This window comes from Rhipicephalus microplus, chromosome 3 (assembly GCF_043290135.1).
Source record: "Rhipicephalus microplus isolate Deutch F79 chromosome 3, USDA_Rmic, whole genome shotgun sequence".
Classification (NCBI taxonomy): Eukaryota; Metazoa; Arthropoda; class Arachnida; order Ixodida; family Ixodidae; genus Rhipicephalus; species Rhipicephalus microplus.
Genome location: NC_134702.1, coordinates 97899279 through 97923074, shown reverse-complemented (window position 1 = coordinate 97923074; position 23796 = coordinate 97899279). Strand labels below are relative to the sequence as shown.

Sequence of the window (23796 nt, the reverse complement as noted above, 5' to 3'; positions counted from 1 at the left end):
TAACGCTGAGTAAGGCACTGGGCGCTTTAAATGGAGAACTGGAAAGACAACCGACATCGAAGAAAGAGAATAATAAGGGCAATTAGTAAGGTTTGTGAGTATTTCATGTTCAAAAACCACACCATGATTATTAGAGACACAAAATTATTCAGGTAACGTATTATTGGGTCAAGTAAAGTGCGTAATGTATGTTGTGCTTTGTCTTTTGTTTGTTATTGTGCCTGTTATACAGACGCTTGTCCCTTAGCTTTGTTGCGTCTCAGGAGAGAATAAACTTTTTCTAAACGCAGTAAAGTGCCAGGTCTTTCGCCTTGACGTATCTTATAATACATATAGGGACTCCGCCACTAAGTTTAACTTATTCACTTCTTTGGTTGAAAGTTTAAACACCTTCAATCTCCAAGATATTCCAGAGAAGGCACGGGCACATGCGTAAACTAACAACGTGACTTAGTATTGAGTTGCAGAACTTTCACAACAGGTTGGTCACTAGGATCTTACAATATTTCATAATGCTAGAGACAGAGGCAATGTGCCAGAACCCAGCTGTATACTTAAATTTAGACTTACGTTAAAGAACTCCAGGTGGTCGAAGTTTTCGGAGCCCTGCACTACGGCGTCCCTCATTATCAAATGGGGAATTCGGAACGCTAAACCCCAGCAGTTATTGTGCTATTATTATTAGTTTTATCTGCACATAACGTAATATATGGGCATGATTATACAATAAATTTAGTACCTTGGCACCACTTGCTACTTACGAAAACGCGCCATGTCGGCTACGAAGTATTCGGACCGATACCTCGAACCTATAGCGGCTCCTCGAACATCAAACCTGCCATAACGCCGGATGCATCTGAAACAAACATTCAGTATAGAGAGAACCTGCAGGAGAAAGTTACCGATTGTACACCCATAGCCACCGAAAAGCGGCAATTTAGAACAGGCAGCGCCAGACCGTGCGAACGTGGCATCGGAAGCGCCGACGACTCTGTACGGTCGACGTCATCAGAGCAAATCGGCTCACTGAGAGCGATCGATGTTCAGATGTGCCAGAGACACGCGCTCCCGGTTCAGTATAGGCGCTTTGATTTGAGCCATCTCGTAGATGTCACAGAATAAAATGTGAAGGAATAGATGGATGGAAAAACTTTAATAATTCACCGGAAGATTGATGGCTCGAAATTAACTAGGAGTTAGAGCGGAAATAACATTATGTCTAGCTTTTGGGGTGCAAGTATGAAAACGTAATTATGAAGGGCACAAAATGATAATACAACGGTTACTTTCCTCTTTGTTTAATACTTTTGACATTACCTAGCCATATATACCTGTACTATCAAAGCACATAACATGTTGATCATGATTACAAGCTCACGATGCAGTGGCACATCAAGCTAGTTCGGTATCGTCATTGCAGACACAGAAGTGGTTCGAACAACATTACTAAGGATACCTTGAAAAATTCGTATGAACGAGGAATATTACAAAGAAAAAACTGCTCAACTTAGACAAGTCGCTCCGTAATTTAGCTTTCTACATTTCATCAAATAATGAGAACCACTGTGAGTTCATTTTGTTAGTTCTTATTAATATTGTGTCTGTTATAGCAAAGAAATGACAAGGCCTCAGATTTTCACGTATTTCCTTTTTGACTGCAGTGGGATGAGGTTCCATTTTAAAAGTCCTGCACTGAAGTGGTAAGACGCAGTGCTATTATATTTTGTACGCCATGAAACGAAAGATTGTTCTGAAGTTTTTGTTCAAACCATTTCAAATTGTGCATCGTAGAAGTGAGATTCCAAATCATCACCAGTATATCTATGAACCAAAGTGCAACTTTTTCTTTGACTAATACAAATAATGTTGTAAAACTCTTGCTTTCACCTCTGATTTATGTGCAAGTTTTCTTCCTGCTGCCATTTCATCTGTACATGGCCATTTTGCATTTCCTTGGAGCAATCTTTTACGATACAATGACTGTGGTGTTAAAGATGTTACATATCACACATGCACCTACTTCACATGCTGCAATTCTCTTACATGCATATATATCATTTTCGTTTAAACAATTGTCAATATTCCCATCGTCATAAGCAAAACTTGCAAGTTTATCATTCTTGTTTAAACAACCGCCATTATTCTCATTGTCATAACCAAACTTGCTTATTACTGGTGAAAGCTTGTAAGCATGGGGTGAGTCTGACTACTTTGAAGCCTTGCTACTATTAATGATTACTGGAATGGAACATCTAGTACCCATTTTCATTTCAAGGTTATGAAATGGATTAGGCTAGTAGATTGAGATAGATAGATAGATAGATAGATAGATAGATAGATAGATAGATAGATAGATAGATAGATAGATAGATAGATAGATAGATAGATAGATAGATAGATAGATAGATAGATAGATAGATAGATAGATAGATAGATAGATAGATAGATAGATAGATAGATAGATAGATAGATAGATAGATAGATAGATAGATAGATAGATCTACAATTAATACAAGAAGTACAAAAACCAAGCATTTTGACGGCTTATAAAGACTTCTTAAGCTGGTTCTGAATAAAATTTATTTCTCCTCCTCCTCTTTCAGCACCAAGCATAACCATGGGAAGTTTAGCAGGCCCGCGTGGTGGTGGTGAGGTTACAGGCTTATCTGTCCCGACGTGGAAGTGGCCCTTACGCGCTAGTTCACGCCCCGAAGGACCTATTGATACAGTTTTTCCATTCCGTTCATCACCTAAATCAGTGAAGTATATATGCAATGAGGGTTTTCCCGTGGCGTCCTCCAATAGAAAACGCGACCTCATGCAATGTTAGTGTTGTTATTCGCCATATATGTTTTTACACTATCATTCAGGAGTAGGATTTCTTTATTCATTGTACATGAGAATACGCGCAAAAGTCTTTCAATTCCAGATGTACGTCCGGTTGAGGTTGCTCGTAAGGTTTGCTTGAGAGCATTAATAATGCGAACGGTATTGCACACTTGTTCATGGCCTTCTACTTATTCTCTCGCAGCGAGAAAATATTGGCTCATACCAGAAGTGAAAGCGTGAAATCCAAGGAAGGCCAGATGACCCCCACTTTGCAGACAGAGGTGAGTACGTGGCATACCGTCATTATTTCCCTATTCCTTTCCCCAGTGTTCACCAGTTTTTAAAGGGGTACCAACACCATTTTCATAGGCGAGTTTACTCTGCCATACAAATATCCTGTATGTATGGGTGGCTCTGAGGAAGTGTGAAGCTCAGAAAATGTTGATAACCCATATTTTAATTTGATATTACTGTCCTTTCTTACCATGGCGCACCTACCAGCATCGGCACTAGCTTGACGTCAGGCTATAGTTCTAAATCCTGGAGACTTCACGCAGCAGTCTGGCTAGTCGAGACGATGTCAGGCATTAAAACTTCTAAAATGGCCGCTTGTACGCCACCAAAACGTTCAAAATGACTGCTTCTGCGTCACCAACAGAGCCATGGTGCGGAACCGCTGCGGAAACGTCACATCTAGCGCGAGCACCTGACTAGAAGCTCATAGCGTGTTGTGACGTCAGGCTACAGTATACTAACCAAAAGTAGCTTTTTCAAAACATACTGTAATTGCTTTCGTAAGATGCACTCACGGTATGCAGTACATTTTCCAGTCTCTCGAAGGGTTGGCCTGTCATTTCACGCAGAAGAACTATAGGTGAAAAATTTTTGCGGCTGTACCTTTTTAAAACAAAAGCCTTAGACACCCCTATAAACGAGAAAAGTGAAACCCAAAAAGTCACGTAATCAGAAATTTCGGCATGGCGATATCATAATACTATATGTCGTCTAACTATGGGACGCTATTGTACGGAATCGTCACGTGGTTAAAGGTGTACCTATTCTGGTGGCAACGCAAAAGCAGGTGACATGCACACAGCTCGCAGAACCCCGTAAGGCACAGAAATCGTTAGGGCGCGTGGGGGCCAAGATCTATATATATATATATATATATATATATATATATATATATATATATATATATATATATATATATATATATATATATATATATATATATATATATATATATATATATATATATATATATATATATATATATATATATATATATATATATATATATATATATATATATATATATATATATATATATATATATATATATATATATATATAGACATTGATCAAGACATCGAATTTTTTAGACTGCTTAACATCCCTGCGTTCCCACTCTCCTGGTACTTCCTTTGTTAGTTACGTGGTCGTGTCAAACACATATAGTCTGGCCATGAGTTCTTGTCAGGGAGCACTCAATAGAACGTATCGTCGAATGTACAATTGCGTTTAGTTTTCAGAAAAGTAAAGGTAGGCTGCATGTTGCTTAATCATAGCTTGAGCCCGCTATTTCGCTTAAGTGCAGTTTGTTTTCTGTGACTCATGGGATGTCCCAGCCAAAAAACTAACTATACAGTGGCAGTGTCCATTCGGTGTGGGCACATTCATACCCATGGTGCACAAAATTAAAAAAAAAAAGAAGAGAGAAACGCACACAAGAAGAGAACAACTACTGAACCGTTCAAGAACGCCTTTGAAAACTGCGCGGAATTCAACCGAAAAATGAGGGTTGCAAGTGTGCGCTCAAGAGTTTAACATTGTGGTGAAACAGCGCCGATGTCAGGACAAAAAATATACAGGACCCAATGCTCGCTATCAACGAATTCCTTTATGTAGAAGGGCAAGCAACAATGAGAAAAAAAAAAGGCATGCATAAACGCTATCTAGTGAAATCATGCAAATCTGCATTTGCCGCATTTAGAAACTCTTTACCGAAATTGATAAAAATGCCGACGGGCCGAGTCGCTCAATAGTACTTGTGCCATTTTTTCGATGTTTGTTCGTCTTTCTGTGTATTCTTTTAATTTTCAATAAAGAAATTCGTTGATAGCGAGCGCTGTGTTCTGTATATTCTTCGTCCTGTCGTCAGCGCTGTTTCGCCACAATGTTTGTTCATAGACCATCTAGCCGACGTAAGACCCTTTGTGAAAGAGTGTAAATTGCCACGTGCGTCGCGCAAGCATCTGACCTGCCGCGCTTTTAGGCACTCTATATAGGGCAGGCACAGACGTGTGATATCACTAGCCGACAACGTCCTTGAATGTCAAGAGCCGTAGCTCTACTATAGTGTACTAGAACTATTGCTGTACTCTTCCCGCTACATTGCTTTGCCGCGGTGGTCTAGTGGCTAAGGTTCTCGGCTGCTGACTCGCAGGTCGCAGGATCCAATCCCAGCTGCGGGGGCTGCATTTTTGATGCAAGCGAAAATGCTGCAGGCCCGTTTGCTCAGATTTGGATGAACGTAAACGAACCCCAGCAGGCCGAACTTTCCGGAGCCCCCCACTGCGGCGTCTCTCAAAATCATATGGTAGTTTTGGGACGTTAAACTCCACAAATCAATTAATCGATCAATCGATTGATCGGTCAATCAATCAATCAATGAATTAATCGATTAATCAGTCAATCAGTCAATCCTACTGCTGCAAACCCAAAAACGATATTGTTGTGTGTTTAACCTTGTAGCTAGAATGTGCGTCGTCATAGCAGTGGAAATGCACAGTGTCGGTTCGTTCTTCTCCATATTTCGCGCACACCTTTCTTTGGAAGGCGGGCACACGCACCTCGAGGCTTCAACTGAGGCCTCTAAGATTGCGCGTGGCAATCCGGATGTTATGCTCCCATAGCTGGGACGTTCCTCTCGCGCTGGCATTACGAAGGGAAATTTCGATGGCGTCTCTCTAGTTGACACCCGAAATCACCGATGCGCGGAACATCGCCCCTTCTGGCTTTCCACTGTAGTGGCTGCTTTCACTCTACAAGCTAGCTTTATTGATTGATATGTGAAGTTTACTGTCCCAAAACCACCATATGATTATGAGAGACGCCGCAGTGGAGGGGTCTGGAAATTTCGACCACCTGGGGTTCTTTAACGTGCATCTGAGCACAGGGGCCTACAAGATTTCCGCCTCCATCGGAAACGCAGCCGCCGCAGCCGGGATTCGATCCTACGACTTGCGGGTCAGCAGCCGAGTACCTTAGCCACTAGACCACCGCGGCGGGGCTACAAGCTGTCTTTAGCTGCAGCGTTCAACCAAGGCATCACCGAGGTGTGTTCTCTATTTAGTGGCTCCTACGCATGCAAGGTCCCACTCTGCTAATAAGAACAGTAAAGGGGGTTAAGCTGTAAATTACTTTTTGAGTGTAGGATATTTGGATGTTATCTAACTGCATGCAGTATCCCTGAAGATCTCTTTACGATAAATTAGTGGTGCGCTCATATGATGTTTCTTTGAAGGGAATCATCGCCGACCACAAATGACGAAGGAATAGCAGAAAAGAGCGCGGAGCATCTTTAGTCGCTCGCGCTGATCTTCGAACGTGCGTAAACTATAGTCCAAGCCAAAGCTTGTGCTTCTTTTCTTTTCGGCATTGTAATGATCGTATTTCTCTTTTTATTTCCCAAACTGCTTCTGCTTCCATCGTCGTTCACAAATTCCCACACTTGGAGACAGTCCGCGAGCGCGCAATGCAGAATTCAGAGCTCGATTAGCTGTGTCCCACTCAGACACCACGAGTCATTCGCATAGCCTGACCAGCCTTAATGCTGCCCCAAAGAAGGTCATCTGCATATGGTAATTCTCATAATAGTATAACTAGCATCAGAACCACGCTTCATGCCCTGCGTGACAAGAATAGAGAACAAAAATTTTACTGAAACAAAGCAGTATGTAGATTACCCTAGGCGGCACCCTTCTTGCAGGGCTTTGCTGCAAGCCACAGCGGCCCACCAGGCCCGACCCGCAGGTTCGCCAGCTGGGGAGGTGCGACTTGCCGATGTGACCCTGCGTGACAAGTGCAGCGATAAACGCGGTTCGCCTAAGGGCCCGCAAACGTTTTGTATTGCGTTGAAGATGTGCTCTGGCCTCACTTAGAAACAACGATTGTTTCCAGTCACGCATCGGCGTCGCGTTGCTTATTTCGGACGAGAAGAAAAAGGCTGCTGCTGCCTGCGGGACGACTTCCGGTACACGCACGCAAGCGCGCTTGAACAACGTGATCGTATTCTCAGGCACGCCGTCGCTATGACCTGTGTTGTTCTCGGCGTGATCTGCAAACTTCATCTAAATGTAGCTCAGAAGGATTCCATAAACGTAAAACAATACAACGGACTGTTTCTTTCCACCTTGTCTTCTTCTCCGTCAGTGTGAACAACCATACATTCCACGTTCGCGCACCAAGTCTGCATCATCAGATGCTGGAGAGTAGCTGGCCAAAGATGTTAAAAAAACATGAGCCAGACAAATATGGTGCACTCGCAGGAAGAAAAGCTGTGCCTGGTGGGCGCCCGCTGTCTCCACGAGAACCACCCAGATGTGATCGCGCGCCAGGCTCGGCTGCTGCAGCGCCTGCAGGTGGACAGGATCGGAGGTATGTGTAGGGAGTTTACTGATTAAATGCCTGTTGCCTGAGCCTTGATTGCCGAAACTCAACAGTGGATTGACTTGTACCAAAAAAATAGAGAAAACGGCTATAACAGGTACTACATGCGAGTGCACGCAATGTAATGTGTACTCGCAGATGAATTCACTTCATAGATGCCAAACTGGGTGAGTGGGTAAGTTGTTGATTTCAACGTGAAGCGCGTAGGAAAAAGTATGTAGCGAGTGAACAGGACTAGCGCTTTCTGACAACTAGGATGTTTATTAGGGAAAATGAATTATAATAATTGTAACTACTAACCATGCTGTGATATGTTCACCTCACTTACGCTATGTGCAAATTTTTAGGCATAATCTGTTTTTATAGATGCGTGTTTACGTACATGAATGTCGAATGTCAGTATTACAGCGCACACGAAAGCAGCAGGAAATGTGAAAGTTAAGGCCTGTAGAGCTACTTAATTATTGATTCCCCTATGGTATAGCCTCGTGCAAAGGCCTCATTCTAGGCTTTACAGCCCAATTGACCAAGTGACGTGTTCCAGTGATAAGGTAATCGCCTTCCATACATCGATGCCACTAGCGCTCAGAGCTACCCCTCAATCATTTGCGATACTCAGTGAGTGCCATGCAGTTTCAACAGAAGTGATTGTAAATGAACTTAACGTAACAGAAAATTACACGTCTGTGAATGGCACTGAAGGTTCCCGCGCGGCTTTCAGACCAAGCGTCAGTAGCAGCGTCTGTGAAAGGGAAAATGAATACCCTTGTGGTCCGCGCGCATATAGCAACGAACGATTTTACGAAACGGATATGACTCGATTTTACGAAACGGATACGACTCGATATCGTGCAGATGCACGGTCATGGGAAATTACGTTGCATTTAAATCACGTAGACATAAGATTTTATCAACACGTTCAGTCGTGGATAAGAGTCATACCTGGCCAAGAAATAATGTCTGCCCCTTACCCAAGTTTACACGTTATTAACGCCGGTTTATTCTAAAGGTAAGAGTAAAGTTATGTGAGCTACTGAAGTGGAATTATATGCCTCATGAAAGCCTAATTGTGTCACTCTATGTTCACACTTCCTATGCGCTCTTCTTTTGCGTAGATGTTAGCTGGATACTATATGTACGATATTTCAGTGCTGACTTAATAGCACTACTCTTTTTTTTTTTCAGTGTACAGAACGCCAACGCCAATAGACCGCTCATCGGTAGACTCCGGGCCAACGAGGAGAGCGGAGCCAATGCAGAGGCCATACCACGCCTTACTTACCGAGTACCCTGTAAGTAGTATTTTTGCAGAGGCCGGACTTTCCGTAAGCAAGCGAGATGAACCGTTGTCAATTTTCTTAAGCAGTATACGTGCCTCTGGTGCTTAGTTCTCCTCTGGCGTGGCGTGCAGACGCTGCCTCTGGTCCACTTCATTTGTCCAGTCGTTATACACTCCTCATGGTCGTCACAGCCGAAGACCAAATGCAGCATAACGGAAGGTCTTGCATACTACGCGTTGGCTTGATTTGCTACGCTAACACCGATACCCTAAATCAAAAACCTTTAATGAGAGAGAGAAAGAGAGAGAGAAAGAGAAAGTAGGAAATACAAGGAGGTTAAAAAGATGCACGTCCGGTTTTCTATCCTGCACTGGTGGAATAAACAGAGAGAGACAAAAGAAAGAGTGGTGGACCAAATCTCAAGCATACCAGGATCAAGTAAATGCTGTCTACAGGTGGTCCCGCAAATCTACTGACTTCAGGTATCTTTTAGGAGCGCTTAAACCACATTCTGCGCCCTCGAAGCACATGTCCGTGGTTTGGGACCTTGTTTACAGAAAATGGTCTCGAGTCCAATTTGTTCAGAATCATCCGGATCGGGCATCACTGAGCGTCATGGCTAGCTCAGCTGCACGGGACTTGTTCAATTGTCTCTTCGGTTCCGCCGGAGTCGTAGTAGAGGTGTGCGCCACACCTATGCGAAACGAATATGCCTTTGTAAATGCAACACCCAACCAAGTGTTTCATCGGAGCGTGATATTCTCGGTGGTAGCTGTAGCTTGAGCGCATGACTAAGTTTATGAAAATACGAAGTGCTGCGAAAGAGCTTGTGTTAGAGCAACATATTTTGTTGCGTCTTACTCCACGAGGAAAGCCAACTGTTTCCTGTGAGGCTTTGGTTGGTCTCGTTGCTCTTTTCCTAGACAACACCTGTCTTCTTCTCACAGTTTCTGTGAAAGTATTGGTTATGTCTGTTGCGTCTTCTTCAACATTGACATTTTATGGTGGAATCCAACCTGCCTCAAGTAGAGAAAGGCCTTCCGTGGATCACTACCGTGTTATGCCGACAAATTTTTTAGATGGGCCGACCAATTGATGCCTGATGCTGGCTATAACTTTGGCCAATGTTCGTTAACGCTCGGCTGAGGTCGGCTAATGTGCCTAAAGGCCGTTATAGTCTTCATTTATTCTCCGTCTAATAATTGAGTTCTGTACCAGTATTTTTACCTTTATAGTTGGTTTAAACTCGTCGCAGGTAGAGGAAACAAAGTGACGTTGTTTCACAGGTTCAGCGATACGGGCCCAGGTCGAGCGTGAGAGCCGCCACGGGAACCCCAGCCACCGGCGTAAGCGGCAGCAGCGTCGGCGGTGGGTCGGACACGTCGGCCGGTTGCGTCGGATCGTCGGCAGACCCACGACGTATATCCCGTTCGTCCACTGCAACGACGGTCAACTCGCGCAGCAACAGTGCGTTTCGTGCCTCTCAGCAGCGGCAGCTGCAGGCGCGCCGGCCGCACGCTACGGCCACCACGACTTCAACGGCGGCCAGCCGTGGCCACGCGAGACAGTCGCAGCCACAATCCGGGCCAAGACAGCCGACTGGCTCCTCCGCGAAGAAGACGGTGGAAGAGCGCGTCAACCGCTTCGTCAACACTTCGCGCGAAGGGAACACCTCGAAGCGATGACTAGGCCGGGGACGAGCTGCGTTGCTCGGCGTAGTTCACCTCTGGAAGAGAGCATTTGGAACCAACGCGGCTGCTGTGGTCGTAACAAGTGAGGTCCGCTGCTGGTCGTCCTGGGAATGGGCGGAACATCGTCTCTGAGAGTCCTGCAGACAAATACAACGTTTCCAGTCGACGCACAGGGTCCATCAAAATTCCCCGGCCATTATCTCATATGCATTCATTTGCCAACGTGAAATGGGAACTTTTGACGGGTCCTGTACATCTTAGTTTATAACAGTGCCATGAGTGGAGAGATATCAAGTGTTTGTGAAAATCCCACGAAGAAAAGCATTAACGTGATAATATATTGAAACGGCGGTATAACGGAATGCTGGAGAGCATATCCTCGTTTTGAAAAAAAAAAGGGGGGGGGGAAGTCATGTTCGTTTGCTCTACTTATAAAAGCCAGACAGGAGCACAGGGGAAGATGGAGGGATGAAGGGATGAGAAACTGGTGAACATGTAATATCACCTGTTCAACAAGTTCTCACCTTAAACTATACTGTTATATAGCTCGTGGTGTCGATAGTTATTCGAGTAAACGCATTTGTTGTTTCTAGCTACGCATATATGTTAGCATATTATTTTATAAAGCAAGCTTCGTTAGTAGACCTTCATTTGGTTAGTAGGCCTCCGTCATTCTCACGTTGAATCACTCTTCATGTTGGTCGCTATAGTACTACAGAGTATAACGCTTATTTTTCTTTCGCGATTGAGTAACCTTGTTCATAACGACATATGTCATTGTTGAAAGAAAGATCACTTTTGAAATTTGTACTTATGTACCCTGCATCGTTAATACTTTTTGACCACACAAAATAGGGCATCAAGTTATGCAGAAAGTTGCATGTGGGACTTCTTTCCAAGATGCTCGCAGAATAATTAAAAAAACATGTCAGAAATTAGCATCAGACACTGAGGCGTTTCGTAATTACCTCATCCGCGTCAATTAGCTACTCTTATTCTTTTGGACGTTTCGACTAGTACCACTTGTCCAGCTATAACTGCTGCAGATATAATTCACATCCAACACGCATGTTGGCAACTACCAGGTGCTACAGCGTTCTTTATTTCGTTATCATTAATCAATGTGTCACCTTATCGTGGCTACCATGTCCATAACATACGACATACCTTTTGCATTCATAACCAATTGTGAGCTTTTATATTTCATTCGCACAAAGGAGTGCATCATTACCACTAATGAGAACCTGTCTACTAGCAGGGAAATTACTCCTAAGCATGAATAGATATGCATTACATAAATAAAGTTGATATAAATATATATTGCCACGTTCCATTCTCCAAGTTTTTGTTATCGTCCCAAAACACCACACGATTCTCAGCGCAAACCGCGCCTGCAGTTTTCTAGAAGGTTCCGGACTGTAGTAGATCATTTCGATAAGATCACGCCCACTGTGCGAACGGTACAGATTGTTCTGGAACCTACACCACCGCCAGCGATAACGCTAGAGCATTCGACGGCAAGAGTATAAATGCCGACGCGCTTCGCCGCTTGTCAGTTGTTGTTGATCGAAGGCCGACGCTGCGTTCGCCGCTATCAGTCCGAGACTGCTATCTGTGCAAGACTGCTGCTGTAATTAGACTTTCCCTTTACCGGGCACAGGTTCGCCCAAATAAACAGTTAAATCCCAACACGAAGTTTCCTGTCTTCGGCCACGTCACGACCCCGTGACAATATTTAGATTCATAAATAGATATGCACCACAAATAAGAAAGGCAGGGAGTTAAACAAGGCTCGCGCCCCCTACATGGAGAACAGGTTAAGAGTTCTTTGTAAAGACGGTCGTAAGAATTTCGGTAGTCGGAGATTTGAGGAATAATGTCAGGCGGTGGATGGTTGCACGAAGCAACGTCAGTGTTCGCGTTCATTGTCATTGAAGCTGTATGGTTTAAATCGCGATTCGAGTCTGCGGATTGCGTGTCACGTCACCCTATAGGTAAGCCGTTTCTTCGTCCCAGTTTTGGTCCACGCGGAATGATTCATGTAACAACAGAGGCCCAAATCGCAGTTGGCAACGTCACGTCGGGGAACAGTGCCGAAATCTCCGCTTGTAGCGTGAATTCTGGCTGCGGAGGGATCCGAATCACGTCACATGCCAGGTGACTTATTCGTCCGGGATCACGTCCATTGTGTGATACAGCTTAATTAGCCTGCTGAATCCTTTTACGAGGAACGTATTTATGACTTACATACCACAACCTGTCTGGAGAGGGGCACGTAGCGCGGAATGCCTTCGCGCCCCTCCAGTCCGGTCGTGTCTGTACAACGGCCGCTAGATTTTTGTTGTTGTTGTTGTTATCGAGTGGCCAGGCTTGTACATACCGACAAAAACAAAACTACCATAAACTCAAGCTCAGAGAGACATTTAACTTTCGAGCTTTTCAAAATGCTGATATCTCTATTAACGAAGGCGGAGCAGAGGTTGCCAATAAACGCTGCGGTGTTCTGTTATAAGAAAATTTCGGACTTACCATGCTTCAGAGGAACAATTAGGCACAGGCTGAACTGCTACGCGTCGCCTGCAAGTGCGAAATAAAGTTTAAGGTATGGCGTTCATGCTTACATGCGATCTCATCGGTATCAACGATTCACTCCTCTTTGCGGCTGTTGAAACTTGCTGCGCAATTTCATGTAACTTATCTTGCATGTGCAACTACGAAGAAACAAAAACATGAAACGAGGGTGGACGTTATCACCTGCACATGGCCCTGCAGGCAACAGCTCTTCATTCATTGCAACTTTGTACATATTTCGGTATTTAAATATTCGTAATTAAATATTAATTAAATATTCGATCTAGTGGTGAGTTAAATATTCGATCTAGTGGTGAGTTTCGAAGTAGCAGTATACCGAAAACAAACGGAATGGTTCCACTGGATGTGCAACAGCTACGCCACTCGTCTGGCTCCCGCCCTTCGCTTCGTCGCTTGTGACGCCAGGCAGTTGTGAAGTCGCATAAATTCGGGTGTTGAATCGATAAACTCTGTTTTTCTTGCCATTACAGGCGTTTACTATTAGCCGTTCGACTTTGTTACAAATATACTGGCGAGTGAGCCCAATAGGCTCCTGTTCTCACAGACCATATTATTTGTTTTGTGAAAACGAGTCATGATTCTTCAAATTTTGTCCTTCGGTTTTTTTTCTGCGTCCTAATCGCAATTTAATCGATTCTTCAACAAATGCAACTCTCCTGATTTCTACAACTGATATGCGTTACTTTCCGAGTGACTGTTCCGCAAATGCACAAAAATTTTGCGGATATGTCAGAACATTTCGAGCACTGTCCTCGCTAGTTCGTTTCCAGAAAAAAGCACATACTGATACCGGAAGAAGTGTGCAGTATGTTAGCCCCTCACTTAACCTGCGAGAGACGGGTGCATAATTGCCAAATTGTTTAAGAGAGCACTCGCAGTTCGAATTGAGCGTAACGTTGTGAAGACAAGTACACACGTTAGACAAGCTTTCATCTGCAATTCTGCACGCAACTGTTGCTGATGAAATGTGTTTTTTTTTAAATCACACTCTTGAGTTTTCTTGAGTAGTTGGTTAATGCAATCTGCCAATCAGCAAAGCAAGAAGCGTGAGTTCAGTATGGTAATGTACCGTGTTCATTGTTCTGAATTCTCTTGGCATGCATGTATGCCATAACTAGGTCATATGTTTCAGCACCGCTTTTAGAACTAAAATAAGTTCAACATCGATATATTTAACCCGAGATCGAAAGCATAAATAACTGAGAACGCAATCGTAGTGAAAATCACAATATACGTGACAGCTCAAGTAATGAAATCGTTACTCGGCGTTTTAACGAGTGTGGTTTATTGTCGAAACCGGAAAGCGGCGGGGGAGGGGGGGGGAAGCGTTGCACTTGGCGGGCAAAATATTCATATATTTCTGCTCCATGAGTTCTAAAAAATCGCTCTCAGAAGTATTCAGCACAGCATGATTTCGTAGAAACTTAAGAGGTCTCGTCGTGGCGGCTGTATATGCAGTGCTTAATGCCCTAACAATGTAGTTATTACAATATCTCAACTTTTATGTTTCAAAACACACGTACTATTCCTACAAAATACCTGTAGAACCAGGAGAATATCACTAAAATACAACGAAAGCAGCTACCATCATAGAAGTATTATAATTTCGTGGTTTTGAGCGTGAGCACCAGATGGTCGGCAATGCATGGCGTATGAAAAGAAGTTATTTTGACGCCGGACCGGATGCCATTGCAGCTGAGTGCCTCACATTCTAAGAAATGTCGAAAAAGAGAGGCTAAAATTGCCTCGAGGTTGATGCTAACATGCCATTAATTTTTTTTCCCACTTAGTCATTCTGACTCACCTGCTTTTTGAAACCGCTTGCATGTCGTACCTGTGTAACCGTAAAGAAAACACCACGTTTCACACATACACACGCATTAAAAACAAAAGAGGAATGACGTAGGTGTTCTTAGCAAAGGTGGCTCATTTATGATAAGGGACATCCTGGGCGAAAGAGTCGGTTGTTATCTCAAGGTCGAGACAAGAGAGGTGACTTTAATTAACCTCTTCGTTGTATATTATGAATGTTAATAAATGCTTGTGATTAAACACAGTCGGCGTGAATGAGAGTGTGTGCTTTCTGTATTGTTTGGAAGATTTCCACTTATGCAGGTAAGTTTATTTCGCGAAGCGGTGCCACGTGGAGCAACGTATGCACAAACTCGTAAAATAACGGGATTGTTCGCAGCCGCTTTTGAACCATGCGTTCACACGAATTATAGATCGTTTGTTGGTATGGCGCTTTCATGCGCCGACACTTGTTGACCGCATTCGCCATTTCTGGGACACCAGCTTCTATGTCTCTGTGGGCCGCAGGACATTGTCCGCTTGTCAAGCTGACAGACTCAGTAAAAAAAGATCAACCAGATTCAATTGTTTCGCGAATATCAATGAAACAGAGAAATTGGTGTCGTTGCCTTCGGCGGGCCAATGCATTTACATGTTTTCCATGTCGTTGAGGTATCTCGTATTACTGCTGTTCGTTGAACACTCCTCGTTAAGCCTTGCGTGGTAGAGTATTGTTATTGCATCTTGACCGTATACCACTCCTATGCAAAGATTTACTAAGAACATTTCGCTTAAGATACTCCGATGTGTTGCATCACTGTTCTTTATTAAGCACACTTTGTTAAGCTTTGAGGTGGTGACTACCCTTAGTTTCCACGAAGATTCACGCTACTAAGGTAAAGCGCACGACATTTGTTGGGCTAGCATTTGGCTTGAATTTTAGTGGACCATGGAGTGGTGAGTGGTATAATATACGCAATGACTGTGGCGATGACTTTATCCGCATAGTGGCATCATCACCGACGCGCAATTTTGAATGTCCGTTCCTACGCGCCGTCTATGCTGTCTGTACATTGGCGTGCAAGAGGTGATCAGGAGGTGGTCATCCGAGTCGCCTTAGGGATCTGACGTGCAGCCACTTTTTTGCGCGTGCTGCGAGAGTTCGGACCTTCAAAATGGAGACACCGACGCTATAGCGCTTCTCGTTGATGACGTCAAGTGCGTATCGCCAATATTATGCTTTTCTTTTGAACATGAGCAATTCTTTGCCAATTTGAATATGAACAATCTTTGGCCGATTGTTCCGTGAGGGTACGGGCCGAGTGGAAAAAAATAATCATCGCCATCATCATCATCTAGACACAGTGCTCGTCATCATCCCCTTGCTGCTTGGCTCCAGCTTCTGTGGTCAATAGCGGCAGGTTTCGCAGAAGTAGATTTTCTTATAGAAAACTCTATGTATGGCTAGAGGCTATCTTGGCGTTCCTACACAGTCAGAAAACAGTCCAGCGATGACGTCGATGACATTAACGTGCACACATTTCAATGCACTGTACAGTTGGCGCCGGAGATTCTGGAGTTGTCAACGAAAAGACCTTGCTGCACCGTTAGCACACAAGGCCGATCCGCGACAATCGACGCAGAAAATCCGTGGCTCGAGAGCAAGCTCACGTGCGGCGACTTTAAAGGCGTATAAGACCGCTGCCGGACATCGGCGCGAGTAGAGAGGACGAACGAATCGAATCGCCCGACGTGAGTGGCGCGTTTTCTTCGCCGCCTTTCAGTGTTGCGGTGCGTGGGCGTTCATCATGCAAGTGCGCCTCTTCCCTTAACGGGCGGGCCAGCTGCTCCGTGTGTATTATAGTGGGGTTTGAGAGTTTGAGTGGTTGAGGTTTTCGACACCAACGCGTCGTCGTATTGAAACGATGAATACGTCCACTCCTGCGGAGGAGAACGTGAACGGAACGTGCCACAGCTCCTGCCACCTTATACCTATAAACATTATTTCTAGAATACAGAGTCGTCCAAAGCCACCTGTAGCGAAACTACGCACCCAAACCCGGACATATAATGGAACGTTCTGAGGAGCGTGGACGGACGGGTGGACGCTATGACTATGAGCGTTTCCTTCATAATGGGGGGGGGGGGGGGTGAAATGTGCGCCGTTAAATCTTCAATACCCAGCTTAGTCCTGCATGGCGAATTTGTGTATGACCAGGTTCTGAAAGCGTCTAGGTTATGAAAACCCAGTTATATGCATAATGCCAATATACATAATACATATTGCTCTGCTTGTCGTAATACTAATTATGGCATGCAATGCGTTCTTCATTCAACCATCGCTGTTTTTAATTGCACATATACTGAAATAAAAGCACTGAAACTTCATGAATTTAAAAAAAAATAATTAAAAGATTGAATACCGTCAATCTCAAAATGGGTATGATCTCAGTCTCACTCATTGTGTATTATTCTTTGATGACCTCATGGAACAAACATTTACGGCAAACTCGACTAATTCAGTGTTCTTGCGTTGACCAAAGAAAATTTAACTTGGTGGAATGAGAAACATTGGGGTGTATTATTTTGCTAATAGGGCAGAATGATATGAACAATTCTGCCTTAGAGACGTGGGAAGTCGCATACAAAATCAATGTTACATTCCGTGCATGAAATAAAGGGATTCCTTATGCGGCTTTCATTTTGGGAACGCCGTTGTCTGTGGTTGATAGTATAATATGCGTCAGGCGAAAAAGAAAAACCGGTATTTTATAATTTATTTCTTTTTATGGGATCTGTATATAAAATGGCGATAATATATCAATTACCTGTCATAATCATTACACCTGGCCCACCATAGCACTGGCCTAGCCACAGTGGCGGGAGGATCAAACCACGCCCCCAATTTTTTTTTATTCGGACGTGTATATATATGCACACAGACATAGAAACGCACATAAGGTATACATAAGGTACATCGTGCACAAAGTATATTTAACCCCACCTCCCACTCCTGCAAACAATTCAATCAGCCTCACTTCGCGGACACTGATGACACAGCAAAGTTGATGGCCTAGGCGTCGTCAGGCTATCGCATTTATATGTTTTGCAAGTCTTACGGGTATATCCCATTCTTTTTCTTTCATTTCGATGGAGGTGAATAGGCTAGAGGCCCATGCACTGTGCCGAGTCAGTGCACTTTAAAGAATACCACAGATAGTCGAAATTCCCGGAGCCCTCCACTAGGGCGTCCCTTATAATAAAATCGTTGTTTGGGGACTTAGAACCCCCGATATTTTATTGCCTCTGCTTCTTATTCAACACTTTTAGTTAAGCTTTAAGGTGGTAGTATAGTTCCATTGCATCTTGACCACACCACTCTTATACAGAGGTTTACAAAAAAGCCTTCCCTTAATATGCACGTCAGTAGCAGCGTCATCAGGAATTCTTTGGGGAAAGCGATGTTAAAGTTTTCTGAACGTCAATCGACACATTCATCACCTGTTATATTAACCCACACTGACCAATACCATGCTTTAGCTCGTTGCCACGAATGTTCTGGCTTACGCTCGCATCGGGCAGCTTCTTTATCCCGAAAACTAAGAAGCTTCACTGCATACTTAAAGCACCGTATGTCTCGGAAACATGACGAGAAAACTGCGTTCTGTGCGAACGAAAACATTCTTCTTGTTTTTTTTATCTCTTCAATACATCTGCGCACGCCTGCAGTGACCGTAGTCTTCTTAATTTTGTTATCCCCCATGGGTTTCCCTGTTCCGCAACGATATAGCTTTCTTCACTTTTTGAGAACCATGGTGTGCAGAGGCATTTATTCACTTTATGTGGCACATACCCATAAAATGAAGCGCGTGATCAGCGCTACGCGAGTGTTGGACTCAAAAGACTCGTGAGAACCACTTCGCTGTTAAAAGTTTCTGACTACGCTACTGCTCTACAATCACAGCTTCGCTGGCTTCCATCTTTACCAATGCATAGAAGCACTCAAATTTCTATCTCAAGACAGGAAGAGAGAAAAGAAACCAATTATTGGTATCCGGTTTTCTACCCAGCGCTGGCGGTGAGAAAATAGCGGCAAGAAAGAGGGTGCAGAGAGAGAGAGAAACAGAAATGCACGTACACTCACGAGAAAACAAAAAGCGTACACGGTAAAGTCGTTCTGGCTACAACCATTCAGAAAGGCAAGTCGATCGCAAAATCCGCAGAGGTTGATTATCTCATTTGCTGAGTTCCTTGCGAAGACATAGTCACTGTTCACTATACTCTAGGCAGTCACAAAGGATATGTATTTCTCAAAAAGTGCCTATAAATTCTCGGATTAACTTTCTACGTTTTCAGGTGGGGGTAACTTTAAATTTTATAGCTATCTTGTTTTTGATTATTTCTCCTTACTATTGGACATGTAGCCAGTCGCTGTATACCCCCCTCGTCGGCCAGCGATTAACCCCACGTTGTATGCAGCAAAATTAACGTGAGAACTGTAGCGCTATCACTAGCCGACACTTTTCATGAGACATTAAGATAATGTTGTTCCTCCCTGGCGATCTTTTTAAAACCGTGTTCCGACGTCATGAACAACATCAGGTAGAAATGATGTGCCGACATCAGCCTCTGGCATATATTAAACCATTTCTTGCTGCTTATCCTTTCCCAGTTTACCGAGACTGTATTTACTCGATAAATGTCCCCCCAGAACTCTATATATACAGTCGTCAACTGTGCCAGCTGCCTTCAATGTCCCAAAAAGTGTCCTGATTTACGCTATGTAGTCATCACACCCACCATCATCAAGATCATTGCCTGAAAAGACCACGTATAAGGGTATTCTTAAGTATGCTTTTTTACACGGCTTAAGAACAAAAATGCTGTCGTCATATCACCTGTGTCCTTTAGACACTATGGTGCTCTTCCAAAACACCATTACTTTTTGTAAGGCTGGAGGGTGATAACAAGGGGACGAAGTTGAGTACTGAACGGGGATGGAACCCGTGTTTTTGTCGCCATGAACGCCCAACCAAAGAGCTCTAAAACACCTTCAAATGCGAAGCATTTCTTAGCGAACTTCGGATCTATCTATCTATCTATCTATCTATCTATCTATCTATCTATCTATCTATCTATCTATCTATCTATCTATCTATCTATCTATCTATCTATCTACCTATCTATCTATCTATCTATCTATCTATCTATCTATCTATCTATCTATCTATCTATCTATCTATCTAGCCACCTACGACTTTTAGCTCTCCTGGCCATTCCGATAATGGTATCGATACTAAACATAGTATGATATAACATGACTGTATGAAGAACATAGCTGACTAGCCATAACATGAAAGTTATGACATGTGTGTCATAAATTTCATGATTTACATGTCATGGCCTTGCTGCTTTTGCGGTGGATTAATTCACGTGATATATTGCAAAACAAGTATGGTATGACATGATTGCATGGCGAACACAAGCGACAAACTTTAACATGAAAATCATGACATGCGTGCCATGTAACAACATGACTACATGCCACGCTCATGATGCGCTCGCGGCCGTTTCGCTAGCTTCACATGTACCGAACTCGGTATTACGCAACGCGAACGGACAACATAGGTAAATGACACATCCAAACAAGATAATCACGACATGCGTGTGATGTAGCAACATTACTACATAACATACTGATGATGCGCTCGCAGCCGTTTCGCTAGCTTCACATGTGCCGAATTCGGTATTACGTGACGTCAATGGATGGCGAAGGTATGTGACTGGTGCAAACATGATAATCATGAGATGCGTGTCATATGAAAACATGACTACATACCACAGTCAAGGCGCCAGTACATTTCAACGTGACGCGGTGCGTGTGCTCGCCGGCGTTCATTTCGTCGCGTCATGCCGGCGTTGCCACGCCAGGCGCCAGGCGCCAGTCCTGCCATATACTCGCAGGCGCGCGCCACACTGCGTTGCTTTGACGCATGCGCGTTTCAGCACGTCCGGCGTCCTTCCGTAACGAAAAGAGGGAGACGCAGTGTTGTCTGGGTAACGCATCGGCGCGAAATGCAGCATGTCGCATTTCGCGCCGGTTGCCGTCGGGCCGCGCCGACGGACGCTGGTCGCGTCGGTCGCGCATGGCGTCAGACTATAGAGTGCTCGAGTTTTGCTAACATAGCGCCGCTGTGCCCAGCGTGCGCGCGCGTCAACGCTACATTGGAGTATATCGGGCCCTTCATGATGCACTCGTGGCCATTTTGCTAGCTCCACATATACGAAATTTGGTGTTACGTAACGTCAATGGATGACGAAATATATGACTGGTGCAAACATGATAATCCTGACACGCGTGTCATGTAAGAACGTGATAACATACCACGCTCATAGCGTGCTCGCGGCTTTTTCGCTAGCTCCACATAAATTTAGTATCATGTGACGTGAATAGATAGCGAAGGTAAACGACACATCTAAACATGATATTCATGACACGGAAGTCATGTACGGCATCATTTACCTCCTCCTCGTAACGTTATCCTGATTTTAAAGTGACATATCAACATTTCTCAGTCATGCTTCGCATATAATCGATTACCGCTGTACGTGGGATCTGCCGATTTTTTTTATACACACCAAAGGCCCGACGGTGTCTCTCCGATGAGTGTAATTCGATAAACAAAGAAATTAATAAGCGTTTTTAGGAGCGAAGCTCCTTAAGGCGTGGGCTGTGCGTCCCCTGTATGTAGCCACCTCTCGTTCAGTTCTAAGTATTACGCTAGCCACCGCCCGATCTAAAGGGTACAGCCATATCCATCCGTCCATCCGTCCGTCCGTCCATCCATCCATCCATCCATCCATCCATCCATCCATCCATCCATCCATCCATCCATCCATCCATCCATCCATCCATCCATCCATCCGTCCGTCCGTCCATCCATCCATCCGTCCGTCCATCCATCCGTCCATCCATCCATCCGTCCATTCGTCCGTCCGTCCATCCATCCATCCATCCATCCGTCCGTCCGTCCGTCCGTCCGTCCATCCGTCCATCCATCCATCCGTCCGTCCGTCCGTCCAAAAGATGCAAGATGTTATAAACTAGACGGCGGTACGTGTAGTTGATTATGAAAGATGCGAGGTGTTATAAAATAGGAATGATGCCACATATGGCGCGTGTCATCGTTCGATATAGTGCGGCGACGTACGCTAGGGGGAGCGTTGCAATAAAATCGAGTGGGCAAAATGTACGGAGGATTCATGGTTTACCAGGTTTACCTCCGGAGCTTCGCCCACTCATCATCATTCACTTCGTGGATATGGCGGCATTTTTTTATGTGCGTTCTATCTATGACACCTTTGTAACGCTTGTCGTAAAATTCTCACTCCTCCGCTGCAGCCGTTGCTTTGGTATTGCACCCAAATAACCCTACTGCAATTGTTCGCTCCCACTGTCTTCTTTGCATGTTCAGCGTCAACTGAGCCTGATAAAGACTACAATCAGTGCTGCGAACGTGGACAATAAGTGTCATCGAAGCCGGGTAGGCAAGGCACGATTGCCATAATCGCTGTGCCTAGATGATGGTCGCGTATACAGCAATAAAAAGAAGAAGAAAAGAGGTGCAAGCCGCTTACGATGCACAAAAAAAAAAAAACTCGAAAAGGTCACGACACATTAAACGCTGGGGAGGCAAAACGACCGGTATGAGAGCGCAGCCTGCCTTGCATAATAACGCACCCGTAGTAGACAAGGCGGGCGAGCGTTCTCTTGTGGCGGATGCAAACGCTTTCTTCACGGATGTGCCATTGACCTCGGAGCCACCCTAAAGTTGGCCGATAGGTATGGGGCACATCACACGGATGACTCTGCCGCTTCGCTTCGATTTTTCATTTCGCTCTCTAGCTTAGCTTCCTTCACCCACCCCTCTTTTCGCCAGAGGTGCACACAATGAGCGCTGCCTGTTCCGTGAAATTTATTGAAAGTGAGACGCTCGCCCGCATTCGATGAGGCCCTAATGCCTACTCGGCGGCTCGGCGAGGATTCTCGGTCACGCGCGCGTCTTTCGTCTGCGGCGTCGACGGAGGCGTCTTTTGAAAGTTTTATTACGAATATCTCACAAGCTGCCCGGATGTGGGGGCCGTACGGACTGGAAGCTCTCTTCCACGTATTCTGTAGCCGATGTAGACTGCGCTCACGAGCGTGCACCCAGACGTCTGCTGTCGCGGACAGCGGGTCTGCCGGTGGCAACCGAACCAGCAAGGTGGCTTGCTTTACTGACATGGTGATAAGAGGTGGGTGCCGAACCCCGTTTTTTTTTTTTCGGGTGCCTCCACGAACGCTCATCATTAAAAGAACACACGGCGTTATCGTCCCCTTGGTGATTCCGGAAAGAGTCGCCGGTTTTTCTGAGAAGGTTTCAAATCCGTGAGAAAGTGAGCTAGTGAGTGAGTGGAAGAGAGAGAAAGATGCAGACGACAGACGAAAGCAGACGGCCACTTGCAGTTGCAGCTGAAGGACGCGCAACGTACACCGCTCCTGGAAGATCGGCGCGGCGGCGTATTTGTCGACATTGCGCATCGCGGGTTGAGCCACCGCGAGCATGCACAGCTGTCACGATATGTCGTGTGGGGAGTGATGATCACACGCTGTGGGGCGTTACCCCCTCCGAGAGGGGTTCGACCCCACTGTTCCCCTCTTAGTAAGGGGGGGACGAAACCAACGTCGACGGTGGCACCTCGACCGCATCCAGGTGCGCGCCCTTTCTCCAAGGACGTACAGGAGGATCTCGAGAAGAGCGGTTGCGTCGGTGCTTCTTTCCTCCACTTTCGTCGCGTCTTCTCCTCCCTCCGTTTGGGGTCTGGGGCCAAAGACAACAGGCAAAAAGAAATTTCCCAGCGGGTCTTCGCTCCCCTCTCTCTGTCTCCGGAACGCCCCC

General features: G+C 44.9%; 1 protein-coding gene across 1 annotated transcript in view; it reads left to right on the top strand.

Moving 5' to 3' along the window:
• LOC119172311 (uncharacterized) overlaps positions 1-15118 on the top strand; it is a 139957-nt gene extending 124839 nt beyond the window's left edge. Inside the window, exons 14-17 of the mRNA XM_037423368.2 lie at positions 3032-3110; positions 7383-7491; positions 8689-8795; positions 10070-15118. Of these exons, the coding sequence (XP_037279265.2) occupies positions 3032-3110; positions 7383-7491; positions 8689-8795; positions 10070-10468 (694 nt within the window). The 3' untranslated portion in view covers positions 10469-15118. The remainder of the gene's footprint in view (positions 1-3031; positions 3111-7382; positions 7492-8688; positions 8796-10069) is intronic.
• The last annotated feature ends 8678 nt before the right edge of the window (positions 15119-23796 follow it).